Raw genomic sequence first — 21979 nt, forward strand, 5'->3', positions numbered from 1 at the left:
AATACAATGGATATCACAAAACGGAATAAAATACGAAAAAGTAGTACTATTTTACAGCGGTTTGCAATGATTCTCTTTTCCCCCACAATGCATTGCATTACGTCACGTTGGGGAGACGACAGACGAAAGCCCCGTCTCTGTTCACTGTTTATGGGCTCGGTCTGTGCCACTAGTGTTGCAAAATATGGCTTTTGGTCTCGACCGAGTCCATGTGTCTTTATTATGTGTATAATAATATTGGAGGGAAATTGAAACACAGCTTGGACGGCTTTTCACAAGTTTAGACAGCTAGCTACGCCGATGTTTGCTAACGTTAGCGCAACAGCGTTAGCCTAGACTGCTAGCTAGGTAAATATTAGACTGCCTTCGGAGTTTCCTATATCTGCGTCCACGTTGTCAACATAAGACATGTTGCGTTAGTGAACCTTTTGTACCATAATGTTATTGAATGAAATGTTAAGCTTCGCTCCTACGAGATGGGTGGGTTTTTGTTACATACAAAGCTAACTGGCTATAGTTAGCCTGTATGCTAGCGGAATTAGCTAACGTTGCGTAAACAGCCAGGTGAGCTAGCTAATCACGACAGTATTGTCGCCCACAATCAACCTCTGCTGCTAAAAGCAGTCAATCTGCAGTGATGTTTGAAATAGAGACTCTTGTGGATGTGTTAGCTGTCGTGGTTAGCTCGCCAAAACTACTGCCAAAGCTGCTGGCTGGCTACGCAACGTTAGCTAATTCCACTAGCACAGGCTAACTATAGCCAGCTACCTAACAAAAATCCACCCATCTCGTAGGAGCGAAGCTTAACATTTCATTCAATACAATTATGTTACAAAAGGAGCACTAATGCCAAATGTCTTATGTTGACAATGTGGAGGCAGATATAGGAAACAACGAAGGCAGTCGTAATATTTACCTAGCCGTCTAGGCTAACGCTGTTGTGCTAACGTTAGCAAAACGTCGGTGTAGCGTTAGCTAGCTAGCTGTCTAAACTTTTGAAAAGCCGAACAGCATCCTCATCCAAGTAATACATAAACACTAGGCAAATATGTTGTTACTGGAGCTAGTAGGGTCCATCAAAATGTGAGATATCTAATCGAAAATGTGTTTACAACGTCGGGGGATTTCACAGGTTAGACTGCCTTGCAAGTTAGCCCATAGCTACCATGATGCCTTCTATTTCTAGATCTAGATAAGTTTACTGGTACTTATCTGAACTAACGAGATGATCACTGTCACTAAATATAAAGAAAACACTGACTTTCACTAGGTGCTATTCACTGACAGTAAAAACACCTCTTCCACCTCTTCCTCATCCCAGTCAGTCACCATAGTTCTAGTACTAGGCTGATACACAGTCACCATAGTTCTAGTACTAGGCTGAGGCACGTCTCCCCAACGTGACGTCATCACCGAATTGCGTTAAAAAACAGATTAAACGACTAAAACGGCGAAAACTGGCCTTTAACACTATTTGGAAACATTTTTAACAATGATATACATATATTGAGTGCTTTATGTACCCATTAATCAACAGTGGTGGTTAACCTGCAACATGGGCTTTAAAGACTTAAATGTGGAAGCAGGAGAATCCAGGTGACGGAGCAGGCAATGGAGGTGAGTAGGTGGGAGGGAATGAGCAGATCCAATGTGGTTTCTGAAGCAATCGACGACCAGGCAGAGGTGGAGTGAATATCCCGGGAGAGTAACAGCTGACAGAGGAAACGGAGGTAAGCACACAGCAAACAAAAGTAACAGAGCAGCAAAACTAACTCTTAGAAAACTGAGGCTGATACGCAGGCACAACATACTGTTAGTGGCTAATGATCTGGCAGGGAATGGATGTCAGGTCAGAGCTTATGTAGTGGAGAGGTGGTGATCAGGACCAGGTGTGCTTGTAGCTGATGAGATGCAGGTGTGAGTAGTAGAGAGATCTCCCGCCTTGCTACGTTGCCAGGCAACCAGACAGGGTGCATTCAGGAACTCAGGAAAACAGACTCCAGGACAGAATACAGGCAACTCAAGCAGAAAAACAGACTCAAACAGCGGGATTCATGACAGTACCCCCCCTCCGACGAACGCCACCGGGCGGACTACCCGGAGCGCCAGGATGAAGGCGGTAGAAGTCACGCAGAAGGTCATTATCAAGGATTTGACGTCGAGGAATCCAACTCCTTTCTTCAGGACCATAACCCTCCCAGTCCACGAGATACTGGAAACCCCGACCCCGCCGCCTGGAATCCATGATGTGGCGCACCGTGTAGACAGGACCACCTCCGATCATCCGAGGAGGAGGGGGCAACAGAGGACTGAGAAGAACCGGCTTGAGGCAGGAGACATGAAAAGCGGGATGGACTCTGAGCGTCTTGGGCAATTTGAGTCGAACTACAGCAGGATTAATGACCTTCTCCACCACAAATGGACCAATGAACTTAGGTGCCAGTTTTCTTGACTCTGTCCGCAGAGGAAGATCCCGTGTAGCCAACCAGACCTTATCTCCAATGGCATAAGCGGGAGCTGGGATACGGCGACGATTAGCCTGGAGCTGATACCGATCAGAAACTCTGAGGAGGGCCCGTCTGGCCCGATGCCAGGTCCGGTGGCAACGGCGAATGTGGGCTTGGACAGAGGGAACCGAGAGATCCTTTTCCTGAGAAGGGAACAATGGAGGTTGGTAACCGTAAAGGCACTGGAAGGGAGACATCCCAGTGGCAGATGTAGGGAGAGTATTATGGGCATACTCGACCCATGGCAACTGAGAAGCCCAAGAGGTGGGGTTGGAGGAGACAAGGCAGCGAAGTGTGGATTCCATCTCCTGGTTGGCTCTCTCAGCTTGACCATTAGATTGGGGGTGAAATCCAGATGTGAGACTGACTGTAGCTCCAATGGCCAAACAAAAGGATTTCCAGACAGCAGAGGTAAACTGAGGACCACGGTCGGAAACAATGTCACTGGGCAGACCGTGGACCCTGAAAATCTCCCTAACAAGGATTTCGGACGTCTCAGTGGCAGAGGGAAGTTTTGAGATGGGAAAAAAGTGGGCGAACTTGCTGAATCTGTCCACAATAGTCAGAATGACCGTGTTCCCATCAGAAGAGGGCAACCCAGTGACAAAGTCCAGAGCCAGATGCGACCATGGTCGCCGGGGAATTGGTAGAGGATGAAGAAGTCCAGAGCTGGGCCGATTGGTGCTCTTATTCTGCCATAGTCCGAGCCACGCCAGGGTGACAAGCCATCTTGTTGGCGTGGGCCCACTGGAGAACTGCAGAACGGACAGATTCAGGCACAAATAACCGACCGGGTGGACCATTACCGGGACTGGGCTGTGTCCGAAGGGCTGCCATGACCTCCTCTTCAATCCTCCAAGTAACTGCTCCAGTGACTAAATCCCGGGGAAGAATAGTCTCAGTTTTGGCCCCACTATCCTCCATTTTGGAGAACATCCGGGACAAGGCGTCCGCCTTGCCGTTCTTGGAGCCAGGTCTGAAAGTCAGGGAAAAATTAAAACGTCCAAAAAACAAAGCCCACCTGGACTGACGGGAGTTGAGGCCAGGTGGGCTTGAGGCGTCTAGCAGATTGCACATAAGCAAGATTCTTGTGGTCAGTCCAGACAATAAACGGTTGCTCTGCCCCCTCCAACCAGTGGTGCCACTCCTCCAAGGCGAGTTTAACAGCGAGGAGCTCCCGGTTTCCCACATCGTAATTTCTCTCTACAGGCGAAAGACGACGAAAGTAGAAGGCACAGGGATGGAGTTTACTGTCAGTGGAGCTTCGCTGGGACAAGATGGCGCAAACCACCACATCAGAGGCGTCCACTTCCACAACAAACTGACGGAAAGTGTCAGGTTGAGAGAGAATAGGGGCGTTGGTGAATCGGCTCTTCAACTCCAGGAATGCTCGGTCCGCCTCAGGATTCCAACAGAAAGTTCTGGTGCTAGAAGTCAGGGCAGTCAAAGGAGCGGCCACACGGCTGTAATCACGGATGAATCTTCGATAGAAGTTCGCAAATCCCAGGAACCTCTGGAGCTGCAATCTCAAACCGGGCTGGGGCCAATCAAGAACCGCTCTGACCTTCTCTTGGTCCATCTTTATCTCTCCCTTGGAGATAATGTATCCGAGGAAAGATGTGGTGTGGACGTGGAAGTCACTTTTCTGCTTTCACAAATAGGCGGTTCTCCAATAATCGCTGCAGGACCTGCTTGACATGCTGGATGTGACTGGAAAGCTCCTTAGAAAAAATGAGAATGTCATCCAGTTAAACAAATACAAAAAGACCGATCATATCTCTCAGAACGTCATTCACCATACTCTGGAAAACTGCTGGAGCATTGGTCAGTCCAAACGGCATCACTTGGTACTCGAAATGTCCCATAGGTGTGTTGAACCCAGTCAACCACTCGTCCCCCTCTCTGATACGGACCAGATGATACGCATTGCGTAAATCAAGCTTAGTGAACACAGTAGCACCCTGTAAGGAGTCGAAAGCAGAGTTCAAAGGCAGGGGATACTTGTTCTTGACAGTGATATCATTCAAACCCCGATAATCAATACAAGGTCGAAGAGAGCCATCCTTCTTACTCACGAAAAAGAATCCAGCTCTCAGGGGTGATGACGAGGGATGAATGAGACCGGCAGCAAGAGATTCTTTTATGTAGGTCTCCATGGCTTCGTGTTCAGGTCAAGAGATACTGTATAACCGTCCTTTGGGATAGGTAGCTCCAGGGATCAGATTTATCGCATGTCATGTGGTCGGTGGGGAGGAAGTGACAGCGCCCTCTGCTTGCTGAAAACTTCACCCAAATCGTGATGGTTTCAGGAACTAGGGACAAATCTGGAGAACCAGAATCACTGACCAGACTGGGAACAGAATGAGAATAGGCAGTTTTAAGGCAGTTAGCATGACATTTAATACTCCAACTATTTACCTTGCCAGTCACCCAATCGAACGTGGGATTGTGTTCCCTCAGCCAGAGGTAACCAAGAACCAGAGGGGCACGGGGAGATGGCAGAATGAAGAAGCAGATGAGCTCAGAATGATTACCTGACAGCAGCATTTTAACAGGTTCAGTCCTCATAGTGATACGTGCCAGCAGTCTGCCGTTCAGAGTGGTTGCTTCAATGGCTTCCGGTAACTGCTCCTTGGAAAGCCCCAGCTGTTCCACCAAGTCGGCATCCATAAAACTGTCGTCAGCACCTGAATCGATTAAAACGTTAATCTCTAAAATCTGATTATTGTTCATGGGGGTTGCAGGAAAACGGGGTCTGACAGGGTTATTGGGAGACTGAAACTGGCTCGCTAAAAGTCCTCCCAAACTTAGCGAGCCGGGCCGTTTAACGGACGCTGGGGACAGGTGGAGATGTAATGCCACAGTACAGGCAGCTGTTGGTCTCACGTCTACGTTGGCGCTCCTCCTTGGTTAAACTGTGCCGCCCCACTTGCATGGTTTCAGGATCTGAAGGCAGAAACTCTCCTTTAATCTCGTGTGGTGAAGAATGATCAGCTCTTCCTGGTCTATTACCCGATTTGGATGGTAACAGAGACGGCGATTGGTTGGAAGACCCCCACCGCTTCTCCCTCCTTCTCTCTCGGATTCTGTTATCCACCCGAATAGATAACGCTATCAGAGTGTCCAGGTCACTAGGCTCAGGATAAGAAATCAGTTCATCCTTAAGTTGCTCCGACAACCCCTGATTAAAAGCCGCTTGTAGTGATGCCTCATTCCAACCACTCTCCACCGCCAACGTTCTGAATTCAATTACAAAATCTGCAACACTGCGAACTACTTGGTGAAGAGAAAACAGACGATTAGCTGCGTCCTTACCTCGGATGGGGTGGTCAAACAGCTTCCTCATCTCTGCCATGAACTCCTGGTAAGACGCCATACAGGTGTCCTGTCGTTCCCATAAGGCTGAAGCCCAGTCCAGGGCTCTTCCACGCAGCAATTCAATTACAAAGGCTATCCTGGCCTTGTCTGTGGCGTATGAGTTGGGCTGCAAGTCAAAAACGAAAAAAGTTGAGTAAAGGTTAGTATTTATTTAAAGACTTAAATGTGGAAGCAGGAGAATCCAGGTGACAGAGCAGGCAATGGAGGTGAGTAGGTGGGAGGGAATGAGCAGATCCAATGTGGTTTCTGAAGTAATCGACAACCAGGCAGAGGTGGAGTGAATATCTCGGGAGAGTAACTGCTGACAGAGGAAACGGAGGTAAGCACACAGCAAACAAAAGTAACAGAGCAGCAAAACTAACTCTTAGAAAACTGAGGCTGATACGCAGGCACAACATACTGTTAGTGGCTAACGATCCGGCAGGGAATGGATGTCAGGTCAGCGCTTATGTAGTGGAGAGGTGGTGATCAGGACCAGGTGTGCAGGTAGCTGATGAGATGCAGGTGTGAGTAGTAGAGAGATCTCCCGCCTTGCTACGTTGCCAGGCAACCAGACAGGGTGCATTCAGGAACTCAGGAAAACAGACTCCAGGACAGAATACAGGCAACTCAAGCAGAAAAACAGACTCAAACAGCGGGATTCATGACACCCTGTGTGTTGAGCTATCTGTTTTAGCTACAGAGTGAGGCATCTCACTTCTGTTACATCTTTGTTGGGAGTCGCACATGCGCAGTAGCTAGGTCTGCACTGTTAGCTGATCAGAAGCAGAGTATGAGGGCGTGCCACGCTAGCAGCTAGGCGAGCATTATTACATGTGTTACAAAGGCTGGACTACAATAGAGCTGTTTGGAGCAGTTTGTCAACAGTGTTTTCTGTTGGAGATGGTAAGTCCCTTTGGGGTGGACTTTGGGCTTTTTCACTTTGTAAACCTATAACATGCACACAAAATATATATAACACTATAAAGGAAAAGGAAAAAGCCAAACGGCATAATATGAGCACTTTAAATAATGTATGACCTGTTCCAAGCAAAATAAAATGGCTGTAAAGTGACATGTCTGCAGTCAATCTAGACTAGACTTACAAAATACACTATAATCAGGAAGAAATGGTAACAGACCGCTTATTGAAGGTTTTGTATCAACTTTAATTTTAAGGCTAAATAAAATGTTTTGGATGCAAAAGTAATAATTTCCACTCACAAAATAAGCTTAAAGTAAGAATATAATCTGACAAACACAAATCGTTCCCTGGTCTATTTTTTGTATGCAGCATTTTCCTTGGTGACAAACTGTGTCACGTTTGGGCACTTAGGAAAGGTGCGGAGCAAAACTCAGTGCACGTCACTCCTACTGAAAGGCCCCGGCATGTCCTGCAGGCCCTGCAGTAGGTGTGTGATGTGACTATCCAGCCAGTACCAAAGGGATTCCAGAGAAGTTCCACCCTGCTGTCTGACACATTGGGCTCAGAACATGTGAAAGCATCGTCATGCTTGATGCATCGCTTGTGATTGCCAAGATGTATCTCAGCTAGGGCTGTCAGCATTAACGCGTTAATTGCGATGCGATTAAGGGTCGAGCATAATGCATTAATTTTTTTAAATCGTATTAATCGTATGCCGCCATTTATTAATTTATTTTCACTTCACTCGGCTTTGCGTCGTGCCTAACAGACTACTATTTTGCCGTACTTCCTCGTAACACATCCTGCTGCTGCAGGAATAGCAACGCAGATTTCGGTGCTGATATGCCTGCACTTCTCTCTGATGCTCTGAAACAGATGTTACAGGCAACAGAAACATTGCTCCACATGACGCTAGTTAACACTATACTCGACAGCATCTAACGTTAGCCTACTGCTAGCTATTAGCTGGATTAAACACGGTTACAATGCTGACAGCTAACGCTAAATGGTATAAAGTGTGTCTGTATTTCCACACCGGGATGTAACAATCTGCAGCTGCTGTTGTCGGAAAAACACAGACGGTGCGTTCAATGAAACTGGTAATTTACACTCTTATGGTGCATTCAAAGTTGTTGTTGTTGTCAAAAGTGTGACTAGATTAAATATATAATAAACAAATACAAATCTTAAAATCAAGTTCATAAAGTCATTTTCTTCGCATTCATTTGATTCCCAATCAAGATACACTGGTAACAATGGCTTTCCATTGTTAATATGTACTTAAAACAGTTCTGAAATGCAAAATAATAGAATTTTAATCATGTGATAAAACATGCAATTAATTGCGATTAACTATAGAAATTCAACAATTAATCGCGATTAAGAAAATTGAATCGCTTGACAGCCCTAATCTCAGCTCATCAAGGCCAGTGCGTTAACTCCCGTTCTCTTTTTTATCTTCTGTCCATACAGATGGAGAATCTTTAGTGAGCTTTGTAAAAGCTGTTGTCTTTCCCTGTCTTTCCTATTCAAGCTACTTGTGCTGTCACAGTCACAGGCTGTGAGGGTGTGGCATGCAGGTAGACAATCACAGAATTGAACTCCCAGTTTCTGTGAAATAGCAGCACAGATTGGGACACATATTCCCCTTTGGCCATGTCCAGAGTTCATGTATAGACAGGAGATGATGCAAACATCCCTTTGCTTGCATATAGTAGACAGGCAGAACAGGTACATCTGTGTCATTGCATTTCATGATAAGATGAGAATGTGACTGTTCAAGGTGTTCTGCATGTAACAACGGCATTCAAAGTTTTAGTGAAATAAAAGTACTAAAGTGTGGTGAGCAAGTAAATCTACACTGAGGAAAATGTGAGCAGTTCAGAGAAGGCTTTTTTGAAGAGCGTCAGTCTGTCCGTCCTGCTGCAGAAATGTATCGGAGAAATCAGGTTTCCTGCAAAAACATCTCATCAGCCCTACATGTGTTTTTACTATCAGCCATTGTCCCTCAGCAGACAAAGTGCAGATTAGATGGAACCTAATGATCCCAGTGGGACGCCTCAGCTGCTATTAGGAACAGGACTCAAGAAAGAGAGAGAATAGCAGTGTTGGCATGAATAAGCTTATAGAAAATATGCTCTTGCCAATCTCTCCAGCAAGTGATTCCACTTTATGTCCTCTGCTTTTTAACTTCAAATGGATTGTGATGAATGTGTTTATGGAGAGAGTTGAGTAGAAGAATGTTGCTAATGTTGTACTTAAAGAAAGAGGTCACAATACTGGCTGTGCCGAGCCTCTAACAGTTGGTCCAGTGGCTTCAACACAAAGAAAGAACACAAGAAAAAAGGAAACAGAGACAAATCTGTTCGTCTTCATTTTAGTTTGTAATCCTTGTGTTAAGAGGATTGTGTGTAAAATGTTAATGCCATCATCAGAGAAGATACACATGAGCATGCAGATGTTGCACACAGGGAAACACGCACACACAAAATCTAAACCCATCTTTGCTGTGTAACACTCACTAATCCTCCCGATCAAGCGAAGGACACCAGACGGCGACTGAGTGCCATGCCAGGACTTATTGTTTCAGTTTTAGAATAGAGGAATCACTGAAAAGCAAAGCATTTATTTTATATGTTAAATATTGGTTGGGATGTGGAGCTCACAGATGCAAAGTGAGTGATGGAATGAGCAAACTGAGGCAGAATCTTCTTTAGTGAAAGAAAGAGGATGTTTCTGCAAACATGCAAGCTTACATTTGTCATGGCAGTGCGGGATGTGTGTGTGTGTGTGTGTGTGTGTGTGGTGGAAGGGGTGTGTGTGGTGGGGGGGAGGAGGGAAGAAGTAAGAGAAGAGAAAGGACCCATCTGTTCCTATAGTGGCAGATAAAGAGAGAGTGAGAGGGAGGACGGATGCAGAGGAGGAGGAAGGTAAGCATGGAAACTGTCTTGTTTAAGGTTGTGTGCAGTTTGTACTGGACTAGATTGGACTTAGAGTGTTTTTGCATGAGTTGTAGTGAAAAGTGTTAGATATCGGAGGCCTGTGCCAGATGGTGACATTATTGCATGTGTCAGGGCCAATAGAGTCAGAATTACTGATGACTGGGCTTCTGTGTAGCGGTTTAATCTACAGTGAAAAAAAGGAAAGTAAACATTTAAGAATCAATCCAGGATTTTAGAAATACTTATGGTCTGAGCATCCCCAGCCCGGCCCAGAAGATTTTCTTTCGACCTTTTAAAAGGAAACCTTTTAGTTATTTAGTTAACTGTCAAACCTGCAAAAGGTTCAGTTACTCTGGTTTACATGCTCCTGTAAAGAAAGCTGCATGTCGCAAGTTGATTCTACTGTATATTCTTCATTTGGATCCCTGTTAACTTCCAAAAAAACAATCGGCAATATATGAAACAAAATAACTTCCTTGTGAGATTCATTCGTTTTGAAAGAGAATATTCTGGAACAGTGTTCATCAGTTCGGTTGGGGTCAAAGCCAAGCAGCCTGTGCTCACTTAATATGAGTTATGATGTGTATGCTATATATATATAAATACATATATTTGTATTAAAATATTGTATTTTGCAGAATTAGAATAATATTACTTTTGGTTAGTTGGTTTTGAACAGTCTAGCCCTCCTGACTCTTGGCTTGTACTCTCTTTGCTGCTTTGATGTCATTGCTTTAACACTGTCCCCCTCCTCCGTTCATCCCTCTCTTTCATCCTTTCTTCTCTGCCCCCCCCCCCATGCTTTAACTGAAATGGTGTACCCTCTAACTTAATTAAATGAAGCGTCTGACTGAGGCGGACACACACTCACATGCATCAGTGTCCTATGCAGCAGTCAGCGTTGCCCTCCCCTCCGTGTTTTATGGTCATTGCTGTCCATCTTCTGATTGCATCTGGTGTATTGTCTCCCCAGTGGGAATACAATATGGATGTTGCCCGTCAACTTCATTCACTCACTACTTTAACTCATTCATGCTGTCGTGACATTGAATGTCAGAGTGTTAGAGAAGAACAGAGAGATGTTCAGTTATCTGACCAGGAATAATGTATGCACAAAAAGTCAGGGCAGGTAGAAGGCATTAGTTTAGTGAAGACACTAGAGATAAGAACCTAGTGAAAAGTGCATCCTCTGGATTTGCATATGTGAGGGAGCGAGCCCAGAGACTATTTGGGTAAAAACACAATTTCAGACAGATTTTGGGCTCAATATTTTGTATGTGTAAAGTCATACGAGATGTGCTGGCCGTGCTCACATGGCGCTGCTCATACAGCGGTTATAGCTGATAATGCTGTCCTGACCCATAGTGGCTGGATGTTGACGCAGAAGCTGATGCACACCCTCCCTCCCCTGTCCCAGCACTGTTAGCACCATATCGGCTCAAACACCTCCATGTCTGCTTGTGACATTAGAGGCGAGAGCCATGTGCAGACCATATTAGATAATCCCGGCCCAGACTCTGACTGCCGTTTAAAGTCCCCTTAATGTTCCAGTTAGTCTGGATCAATGGCAGTACATTTCCAGGATAGTTGCCTTTACTTCCGCCAGATGTCCCTCCCCTTCTGCTCACTACGTTCTCTTGGGGAAACAACAACAATCTTTGAGCTAGCAAGCTACACACTGAAAATGGCAAGTTTTGAAGAAAATTTGGTGCAACAAGGGAGGCCTGTTTGGTTCTTTCAGGGAATGATTGTATAGATGTATAAAGAATATGTTTAGGGCATTTACTATGAGGTTTAACCATGTATCCAGCTAATTTAAATAGCTCATGTTACTGTATTGTGTCAACAAATAACTTAATTTAATATTGTATGTGGCATTTTCTTTTGCGGGGTGCAAATGTTCCACCAAAACAAGTTCCTTCCCCAGACTATTTTGCAGAGCCGCTGTCGCTGCGTCCGGAGCTTAGCACTGCCCAAGACGGTTGTGATTGGTTTAAAGAAATGCAAACAACCCAGAGGATTTTTTCTTCTATGCCAGAATGCATCTGTGGTGCCAGACCTTAATCCACAGAGCTGTGGAGATAGAGCTGGGACTGTGAGACTAGGTGTGAGTTTACTTATTTATAGTGTTCTGGATGGTTCCGGCCCACTTCAATCTCTGATTATGAATTAACAATGTATCATTATAATATGAAAACAATGTGACAATTTTCATCGTAGTGATGAACTTACAGAAACTGTCAGCTGAATCGGCAGCTCCCCTCGGCTGTACGAGCTTTATAAAGAGTTTCGATTGATTTTCTGTCTGGCTGCAACTCTACTGTTTTGTTCACTCACTGCTCTCAGTCCACTGTACACTACCTGCTCAGCACCAAACAGCAGACTTTAGATTATGTTATTTTCGCTGCTGTAAGTCCTCCGTAAAAACTTTGCATTTTCATCTTATTTTCTGATTTTACTCCAGGGATGGAAAATCATCTCGGACTCCAATGGATTTACAAACGGCTTTGAAGATTTCTCTCAAGTAAATATTTTGTGCAAAAATATGCAGCCAAGATGAAGAAGTGGATTGTTTTTCTGTGGCTGAGCAACGGATGGATGCAAACTGCTGCTGCTGATACAACCCCCACACCCTCCTCTGCACCAGTGACACCCACTGAAGATGAGGGCACCCACCTGGTGGTAAAAGAGACAGCATGAACATTTGTAGGGGGGCAAGGAATGCAATCAGGAATGTGAATCAGTGTCTGCATATCTGACTCTCAGCTTATTTACTGTATATCAACTAATTTGAAGGAGACATACCTAAACATATGTTTGCTAATAAGCACTACCAGGAGCAACATGAGTGGTGGGTGACTATTTGGCTCAAAAGCCATTTTGTAGGACCTTGAGTCTGGATTTTGAGTTTAGGTCCCAGTTAGTCCAGCTCACCTGATGGTGTTACTACACCTGATTTGTGCATCCTGGATCTGAAAGGGCTCCAGTCAAACAAACTCCTGAATGAAATCTTGACTTGTGCTTGAGGATGCCATTGCCTTCAGCTTATATACTGTACGTATACAGTATACACTCAGTTGCCAGTTTATTAGGTCCACCTAGCTCAAACTAATGCAATCTAATCCATCAGTCCTATAATACATTCTCCTTCAAGGAGGTTATAATGTTCAGTTTTTGTTAAAAACTGTTTTAGAAAGGTGTTGCTTCAACTGTCGGATCATCATTATTTAGTCCGTCCCATTTATATCAAGGCATCGTTTGTCAAACACAATGGGTCCAGGTGAAGACAACAATGCAGAAAGTATGCATGCCAAGATAGCATGCTAACAAAGTGTACATTGATAGAAATCCTAAAATATGTTCAGGCCACAGAGCTCTATCTTTCATTTGGTTTGTATGGAGGGAAACTTTGGATCAGACCAAACTTGTTGGTTTTCTCTTGAGGCGATATAGGGTATATCCACACAACCCTGTTTCCCACAAATGCACTTAATTGCTTTGCTAAATAGGGTTAGGAAGAAATGTAACGGCTGCCTTGATTATGTTCACCGGTTCTGGTGCCTTCCTTGCCTATACTGGAAGTCACAGGGAGGAAGCCATGCAATAATGCTGACCTGAAGCATGAGACAGGACCATTTGATCCAGTTTGAGAGACCTGTGTGTTGTACACATTAATTTGCTTTGAGTTGACTAAACATAACCATAAAAAGCACATAGGTTCAGTGTGACCATTTTGGGTTTACTGTGAACAGTTTGTAGACACTTTCAATGTATGTATAATTTAATGTTTCCTTAGGGTTACCAGATGCCAATGTATGTAGATGACTACCTGCTCTTCTTTACTCATAGGATTGGTTGATGAAGTATGGCTACCTCCCACCCTCAGACCCTTCCACTGGTCAGCTGCAGGCTTGGACAGCTGTCACTAACGCTGTCAGGGCCATGCAGAGGTTTGCAGGCCTTAATGACACTGGAGTCGTAGGTAAGGAGAACAGATGGTGGCTGTGGAAACCTGTATGCTTTACTTTAAAGAGGACATGTCATGAAAGAGTACATTTTTCAGTGCTTGTATACATTAGCGTACCTGGAAAGTCGACCAACCCACAAACTGAAATAAGACGACCCTATCAGTTTCTTTGTGAAAACGTAATTCAACCAGCCAGTCAGATTCAGTTCTACTTCTTCTGTCACATGCAGGCTCATTAGATACCCCCCCCCCCCACACACATCTGAGTAGCTCCACCCACGGCTTGACAACTACCTTTGCTAAAGTGCAACATATTTTTCTCACAAGCCAATCAGAGCAGACTGGGCTTTTTGGGAGGGGGGGTTAAAGAGACAGGCGCTAAAATGTAACGTTTCAGACAGAGGGTCGATACAGGTATATTCAGACTGATGGTATGTTAAAGCATTAAAGCATGTTAACATGTTGTAGTAGAAATATGAACCTGAAAATGAGCATGATATGTCTCCTTTAAGGTCCAACAGCTCATGTTCAGGCTACTCCTTCTTGAATCTGGTGTTGTATACGTGACTCTCTCCTCTGGTTCTTCTGTGCTTTGGTGTGTTCAGATGAGGAGACAATGGCGTTGATGAACAGTCCACGCTGCTCCCTACCTGACGAGCCATCCAAATCACCGGCCAACCAAGAAGGGAGCGACATGAGGAGAAGGAGGAGAAGGGCTATCTCCATGTGGACACGCAGGAACATTAACTGGAGGTTGGATAAGATTCATTTCTTGTAATCTATACCTGATGATCAAATTGGAACAAACATGAGTAGTTTCTGTTTTCAATTAGGATTGTGAACTTTGTTTATTTACAGACGCACATTTATTTGTCTCTCTATTTCACACATAAACACTCTGTTACATTCTTAGGTTGAGTTCATACCCCTCCTCTTCTCATCTGTCCCGGGAAACCATTCGCTCCCTGGTCTTTTATGCTTTAAGAGTGTGGGCAGAGCCAACACCCCTGGAGTTCCACGAGGTTGGTACATTAGTCTGATGCTGCATTAATGACATACGGGAAAGATGGTCGAGATGAGTTTCCTACAGGGCTGGTAGAACACCATGTCAGGACAGAAGCTGGGCTCAACTATCCATGCCCAAACTACTGCAGCAGTTTTCCCAAATCTGCCCTGAGAGGCCTAATCACCATCAAGCGTCCTTTCTATTGTCTGTCTTCAGGTGGGCAGCCCAGAGGCAGCTGACCTACAGGTAGACTTCCTCCATGGTTACCACGGTGATGGCTATCCCTTTGATGGGGCAGGCGGTGCAGTTGGCCATGCTTTCTTCCCATCAGACCATGCACGGGCAGGAGGAGTTCATTTGGATGCAGAGGAGGAGTGGGCCTTCAGACAGCCAGGTGGAACAATGTTAAAAAAAACGTCTGCACTTCTAATATTATGACATCTTAATTGCACAGTGACATCCATGCTTCATACATTAATGCTCCCCAGAAGAAAAACCATGTTGAGTAAGACTACTCCAACCTGTTCTGTAGTGGTGCCCTGAGATAAAACTTTTAATTTGGTGCCTTTGCAGCACCATTGTCAGAAAAGCAACGCTGTCACTTTGTTGTTTGTTATATGCAACAGCCCCATCTGGTGCTGTGCTGTAAACATTGCATCCTGTAGTAGCTGTTTGCAGGGCTCAAGGCCAAATCATCCCTACCAAAAGTGAAGTATAAGGCTGGATATTAGAACAACACACCCCTACGCCTTCTAATCAGCTCATCGTTCTCTTTATCTATGTTTACCTCACCCCCTCCCCTCTTCCTTCCCAGCATCTGAGGGCACTGACCTGTTCACAGTGCTGGTCCATGAGTTTGGCCATGCACTGGGCCTTGCTCACTCCTCATCTCGCCACTCAGTGATGAGGCCGTACTACCAGGGTCCTGCTGGAGATCCTCTCCACTACCGCCTGGGCCCTCAGGATCTGGAGCACATCACCCAGCTCTACGGTAAGGCTCCTTGGAGGACATTTACATCAGCATTGTGTACGCTGCTGAGTCTGAGTAAAACATTTTGTTCCTTCATGTTTTTAACATGTGACAATAAATTATCTGAATCTGAAATATACCTTCTCACAGCTGTGTTTAAAAAGTCAGAATGTCCACCGTGAGAATTTAGGGTGCAAACATCTTTTCTGGTCACATGATTAATTAATGATTAATTCTGATCCTGGTTGGCATGTGAGAATGCATATATCACATGAACCAAACCATAGCATGACAACATCAGAGAAAGAAGACATAATGACTTCATTATTATGTCTTCAGGGCCACACAATGCATAAAACTGGATTTTTAATAGATAACTGAGGACAGCTGTGAACCAGTTGCGTGGACTGACCTCTGTTGTGTTATTGAGGAAGTACAGACAGCCATGTATTGTAAAGAATCAAAGAAAAAGAAATTCTCTGTGTTGAAATGTGAGACTGCGTCAAATGGTTCTTGATTCATTTTGCCTTTGCATAATGTCATGCATGCTTCGTCCAGCCGTCGGCAGCTCTTGAGCTAGTCAGCTGTGTTCTTGGGTATGCAAACCTCAATCAAGCAGCTGCTTTTTTACTTAAATTCATCGTCCTTCTTGGGTTCAGGGCTGCTGTGGCAGGAGGTTCTGCCTCAGTTGCTCATCTTTATGAAAGCTGACATGGTGACACCATGAGGTTGACTTGTGTGGTTTTCAATGTTAAAATGTCTCGACATTGGACCCTGAAGTTTGGAACAGATATCCATGGTGCCTAGATGAATCCTAATGACCTTTCATCTACAGTAGCACCACCAGCAAGCCAAACTTGTATCCAGTGAAACATCTCTATATCCACTAGATGGATTGGCATGAAATTTTGAACAAACGTTCATGGTTCTCAGATGATGTAACTTATTTATTGGTGGGCAAACAGATTCTCGAATTGGTTCATTCAAGTTTCCTTTCGAGTTTTGATATTTGGTTTTGGAAAATATGGCGTCAGTTTCTAGTACACATTCAACAGCTTAATGTCTGATTATACTGGAGATGATTAGTGACAACATCAGAATCTGACTCATTTTAATCCATTGATCACTAAAAGACAGTTTAGGATATTTGGAGAAATCATGAAATAATTATCGAAAAAAAGAAAGCGGCGTGTGGTCACTACCACAAACACTTGGTCTGAATCTTTTCTCCCTGCATAATTATTGCTTTAGCATTACTGTATCTAGCTGTTTATTGCCATTGGGTTTAAATTGATTTGATTTTTGGTTTAGGTAAGAGGAATCAGCTGCTGGCCACTGACGCTCCTCGCCTCTCCCCGGAGCCTGAGCGGCGCCTGAGCCTGAGCCGTCACCATGATCACAGATATGGGTATGACTTACAAGATAAGATAGATTAAGAGATATTTCCAGCTTGGATTTGTTTCACCTGCAAAATGTGTTTACAGCTCTACAATAAGCATTATATGTGTCATCTATTTTGTGATTTAGTCTTAGAGATGAAAAGTCCATGTTAGTTGTAGTCATATTTAGTCAACCTTATCCTTTTAATTTTTAGTTGATTTAAACATTTGACATTTTAGTCATCAAAAGATTAGTTGACATAAATGTGTTTTGTGGTATAGTTTTAGTCAAGACCATGAGTGAGCGTTTAATCAAACTGCTTTCAGCTAAAGGAACTAAAATTAGCCACAAAATGACACAAACAATGATGCAAAATGGTTGTATGATGATGAATGTCTGGTCTTATGTTATGTATGATGATGCAGATATGAAACATGTTCTGATTTGAACCAATATAATTTTACAAAAGAGGACTCCAGATGAATGCTGTCTTTAGCGATGTATTAGACTGTTATATGCATAACTATATTCATTGTTGCACACAACACAAGCGAGTATGACACAACTGTCCAAAACAAATTTTTCATATAAATGCTATGTGTTTTAATAACCAGTAGACGTACAGACCACATTTAACTGTATGGCGCCATTTAAAATCAACAGACCTGACGTCTAATGTGTGTTCATGGATAGCATGTCTAACACTCCAAACAAACTTGTCTGAAGCAAGAGGTATATCAATACATGGATTTCGTCAACATCTCGTCTTTGTCATGAAACAAATTTGAAACAAGGAAATGATCACCGCATGAGATAGTATTATTTTTTAAGTATTGACTTAAGGTGTTCAAGTTTGTCTTTGATTGTATCCTATCCAATGATTCTCTTTATGCAAGTCTCGCTGTGTGTTTTCTCCATTCAGCCCCTTCATAGATCGCTGTAACATCAGTTTTGATGCTGTGGCAAGAATCCGTGGGGAGACTTTCTTCTTCAAAGGTCTGAATACACCACAAACTGACTCGTTAGGCATGTCAAATTACAAAAAAGACATTGATAAGTAGTTTGTTGAAGGTGAAAGCTGTCTGGCTCGGGTTAGCTGGATCATGTCACCCTTGCATCTCCATTCCTTCGCTTCTCCTCCATTCTGTCGTCTTGTACTTGTCCCTCCAGGTCTGAGGATGTGGCGAGTCAATGGTGGGGGCTTGGTGTCGGGTCGCGGGGCTTCAGTCAGAAGGCTGTGGAGGGGTCTACCTGCTGACCTGCCTCGGCTTCACGCTGTGCTTGAGAGACAGTCCGATCATGCCATCATCTTTATCAGTGGTATACTCCAATGATGTTAATACAGTAGCAATGTTACTTCCTTTTTTACATCATATCCTGAACAGGTTTCCTCTTCCTCAGAGATCACTCAATAAAAGCATGAATGAATTAAAGGACCAGTAACTGAGTCCATTCATAAGAGACTGAAAGACAACAAAGACAACGTAACGTAACATAAATGACATAGCAGGTGTCCACATTGACAGCTGTTTGCTACCCAGTGTTAAGATCAACTCAATACATTTTCCAATAATGCAATATCATTGGCTGTGTGAATTAGCCAACTGAGCATCTGACCTCTCCAGGTTGTGTCCTGCTGCAGGTTCCCACTTCTGGCTGTTCAGGGATCTGTCCCTGCAGGAGGGCTACCCTCAGCCCCTGTCCGCCCTCAGGATGGCGGGGGGGCTAGCTGGAGCAGACGAGGACGAGGACGAGGAGGAGGAGGCAGCAGCAGGGAGGTGGGGCCTGGTCTGGGACACAGAGCAGGGTCCTGTGTGGGGGAAGATGGGACACGCTGAGGAAGAGAAGCATGAAGACAAGTGGACTCAGCTGCTCAGAGAGGGGGTCAGTGGCATCACCACAGACAGCGATGGTGAGGACAACAGTCATGTTTGTGTGTCACGTTACATATGTCTATCCTTATAAGGACCAAATGAGACAACATTGTGTTGGTTTTACTTGTACAATGGTTTAGTTCATGGTTTAGTTAAATGGGCTAAACTCAAAATACTGAAGAAAAAGTGGGCTGGCATTGCCTGTGCACGGCTCTCACAGACTGTTCCCCAATGCTTTGTCACAGCCCTCGGTGTCTGACACAGACGCACAAGGAACTCACGTGCACACGCAGCCGGACAGGCAATCAAAATAAAGATCAGAGGCGCTCAGGTCACAACAAACATAGAGTGAGGGTGACTTCATTCATTACTAATGCAAGTGTTTGTTTGCTACTATATTATTGTTCTGAAGATTGATTACAGCCCCTTTAAAGCCCCCTATCCTTAATTCTTGACCATAAACATTTTACCTAAATTCACAAACATAATTCAAGGGTGTGTTTTACTGTAATGATGAAAAATCATTGGCTGGGCTGGTGTCCCGATGTTTACAGGCATTACTGCTGTAAACAAACAAAACTGATAATTTGGCTTGCACTGTCGACTAGTGGTGACAACAAGAATTGCATATGTCTTTTTATTTACACCGCTTATGTTTATTTTAAGTTTAATTCGCTTTACTTGGGGTTAAGTCGTAGTGATGAACCTGCAGAGAATCTGCAGCTCCTCTCGGCTTTACCGAGATCCAGGGCAGCTAAAATATGTCTGATATAGTTCTGTTTTAGCTGGTAAACCAGACGCTCATGTTTTATTTTCTCTGCGGGTTAGTTAATTATTGTTAATTTTATTCCATAGGGATCTTTATCATATAGCTCCAAACGTAACCCTGGAACCAGACGAATCTGCAGCTCATGTTTTATTTGCTCTAGCAGATCCGTCTGGTCCTCCTCCCCTTCCACAGAGTTCCAGCGGGCCTAACCCGGGTCGGGCCAATCACAACAGTTTATCTCATGTGGGGCGTATTTGGTACGATGACTGTCAACCTGCAGAGCCTTCGCGCTTTACACAAAATACCTGATGACATCATTTTTGGCTCATGCACTACGGCAGGCATAAACATAGCTTTTGCACTACTTACACTTATGTGGAACTTTCTGTTGAGGTACTATTTTAAAATTCTGATGGTAACAGACAGTGAAGGAGTTCAAGTACCTTGGAGTCTTGTTCGCGAGTGAGGGAACAATGGAGCGGGAGATTGGTCGGAGAATCGGCGCAGCGGGTGCGGTATTACACTCAATTTATCGCACCGTTGTGACGAAAAGAGAGCTGAGCCAGAAGGCAAAGCTCTCAATCTACCGGTCAGTTTTCGTTCCTACCCTCACCTATGGTCATGAAGGTTGGGTCATGACCGAAAGAACGAGATCCAGGGTACAAGCGGCCGAAATGGGTTTCCTCAGGAGGGTGGCTGGCGTCTCCCTTAGAGATAGGGTGAGAAGCTCAGTCATCCGTGAGGAGCTCGGAGTAGAGCCGCTGCTCCTTCGCGTCGAAAGGAGCCAGTTGAGGTGGTTCGGGCATCTGGTAAGGATGCCCCCTGGGCGCCTCCCTAGGGAGGTGTTCCAGGCACGTCCAGCTGGGAGGAGGCCTCGGGGAAGACCCAGGACTAGGTGGAGGGATTATATCTCCAACCTGGCCTGGGAACGCCTCGGGATCCCCCAGTCGGAGCTGGTTAATGTGGCTCGGGAAAGGGAAGTTTGGGGTCCCCTGCTGGAGCTGCTACCCCCGCGACCCGTTACCGGATAAGCGGAAGAAGATGGATGGATGGATGGTAACAGACATGTTGAAGCTCCACCATCAAAGCTCATCTCTGCACGCTGTAGTCTGTTACATTTGTCCGTCACTATGCGCTACATCACATCTCGTTGCTCTGATTGGTTGTTATCCAATCATGTCCAGAGGTTTTTTGGTTTACGGCTGTTAATAACGCCTCTTGGAAATTGAAAATGAACTGAGAGGTTCCAGACTAACACGCATTTGGGATTTGGTCTGGCGATGTCAGGTTAGTTCAGCTTGAAAGGGAGGAAGAGGCTGGAAAAACAAGCAAGCCCTTTGGATCTGTTGTCATTGTTACACAAAATAAAATGACATTTTGGCTGCAAAACATTCAAAAGTTGTGAAAACTTCTCTCCCTCTTCTCCAGGCTCTGTCTATCTCTTCAAAGGAGACTCATACTGGAAGTTCAGGTTTCCAGGCTCCACACTGCAGGACGGATATCCACGATCCTCTACTGCAGACTGGCTGGACTGCCCCGACTCCTCCTCATCCTCTCCTGTGGTGGACGACCTCTCCTTGTCTCTATCTCCATCTGCAGGAAGACAGGAGCTCAGGGAGAGATGGAGGGAGAAGAATGAGAAGGAGGAAGAAGGAGAAAGCAGGAGGGACAGACATGGAAATCAACATAAAGACAGAGGTTCACACATCTGGACACAATGCATGTGCCAAAATGGAGCTCTTAGTGGCAGGACGACATCTTCTATTGCTGCCTTGCTGCTGATTACATGGACACTGTTGGCTATCTAAAGCTGCACAGGACTATGGAAGTCAGCTGTCTTATCAGGTTTAATGAGGAGGCACAAACAGTCACCATGTGGGTTAGGTTAGGTTAGGTTAGCGTTAGTTAGGCAGAGAAGAGAAACTACAAACACTCACTATGAGAAGAGAAGATTGAGCCACTCAGTGGTGTAGTCTTAGTTTTTTGTAGTGAGTATACTGTAATTTTTTCCCTCCCAGCATTAGACTTGCCCGTCCCAGAGCGACAACCCCATAGGTTTTTTTGTAATGTTACCGCGTAAAGCATCAGCCTCATCTGGCTAATTTTCTGTAGTTTCTGTAACGTTAACGTCTGCTGCAGTGTCACTCGAAGCGGCAGTATAGCTTCACGGGCAGGCTTACCAAATCACTGAACGAGTGTAGTTGTGTAGTGTAGTAGTTTTGTAAGTGGGTATATGGAAATCCTTGACCTTTCCTAGTGGGTATACTCCGTATACCTGCGTA

The 21979-nt window shown here is 44.7% G+C and overlaps 1 protein-coding gene across 3 annotated transcripts; it reads left to right on the top strand.

The window, feature by feature from the left end:
• The first annotated feature begins 9629 nt into the window (after positions 1 to 9629).
• On the top strand, positions 9630 to 21654 carry mmp17b (matrix metallopeptidase 17b). Of its 3 annotated transcripts, XM_031319739.2 has the most exons (12): positions 9630 to 9719; positions 12196 to 12413; positions 13581 to 13713; positions 14304 to 14451; positions 14612 to 14720; positions 14921 to 15098; positions 15519 to 15695; positions 16986 to 17082; positions 17977 to 18050; positions 18225 to 18374; positions 18697 to 18966; positions 21126 to 21654. In XM_031319739.2, exons 2-12 carry the CDS (start codon positions 12288 to 12290, stop codon positions 21503 to 21505), a joined length of 1842 nt encoding a protein of 613 aa, XP_031175599.1. In that variant the 5' UTR covers positions 9630 to 9719; positions 12196 to 12287; the 3' UTR covers positions 21506 to 21654. The 3 variants fall into 3 exon arrangements, with proteins under 3 accessions (XP_031175599.1, XP_035860072.1, XP_035860069.1); XM_036004179.1 differs by lacking the exon at positions 12196 to 12413; XM_036004176.1 differs by lacking the exon at positions 9630 to 9719 and having other exon boundaries at positions 11792 to 12413.
• The last annotated feature ends 325 nt before the right edge of the window (positions 21655 to 21979 follow it).

The sequence above is a fragment of the Sander lucioperca genome, chromosome 1 (assembly GCF_008315115.2).
Source record: "Sander lucioperca isolate FBNREF2018 chromosome 1, SLUC_FBN_1.2, whole genome shotgun sequence".
In the NCBI taxonomy this organism is placed as follows: domain Eukaryota; kingdom Metazoa; phylum Chordata; class Actinopteri; order Perciformes; family Percidae; genus Sander; species Sander lucioperca.

What these genes read in the sequence shown, in the direction of transcription:
- mmp17b (XM_031319739.2), top strand. Translation starts at nt 12,288, where the DNA reads ATGAAGAAGTGGATTGTTTTTCTGTGGCTGAGCAACGGATGGATGCAA. An exon ending in CACCCCTGGAGTTCCACGAG is followed by an intron (nt 14,721 to 14,920) that starts GTTGGTACATTA and finishes GTCTGTCTTCAG; the next exon opens with GTGGGCAGCCCAGAGGCAGC. An exon ending in CACCATGATCACAGATATGG is followed by an intron (nt 17,083 to 17,976) that starts GTATGACTTACA and finishes TTCTCCATTCAG; the next exon opens with CCCCTTCATAGATCGCTGTA.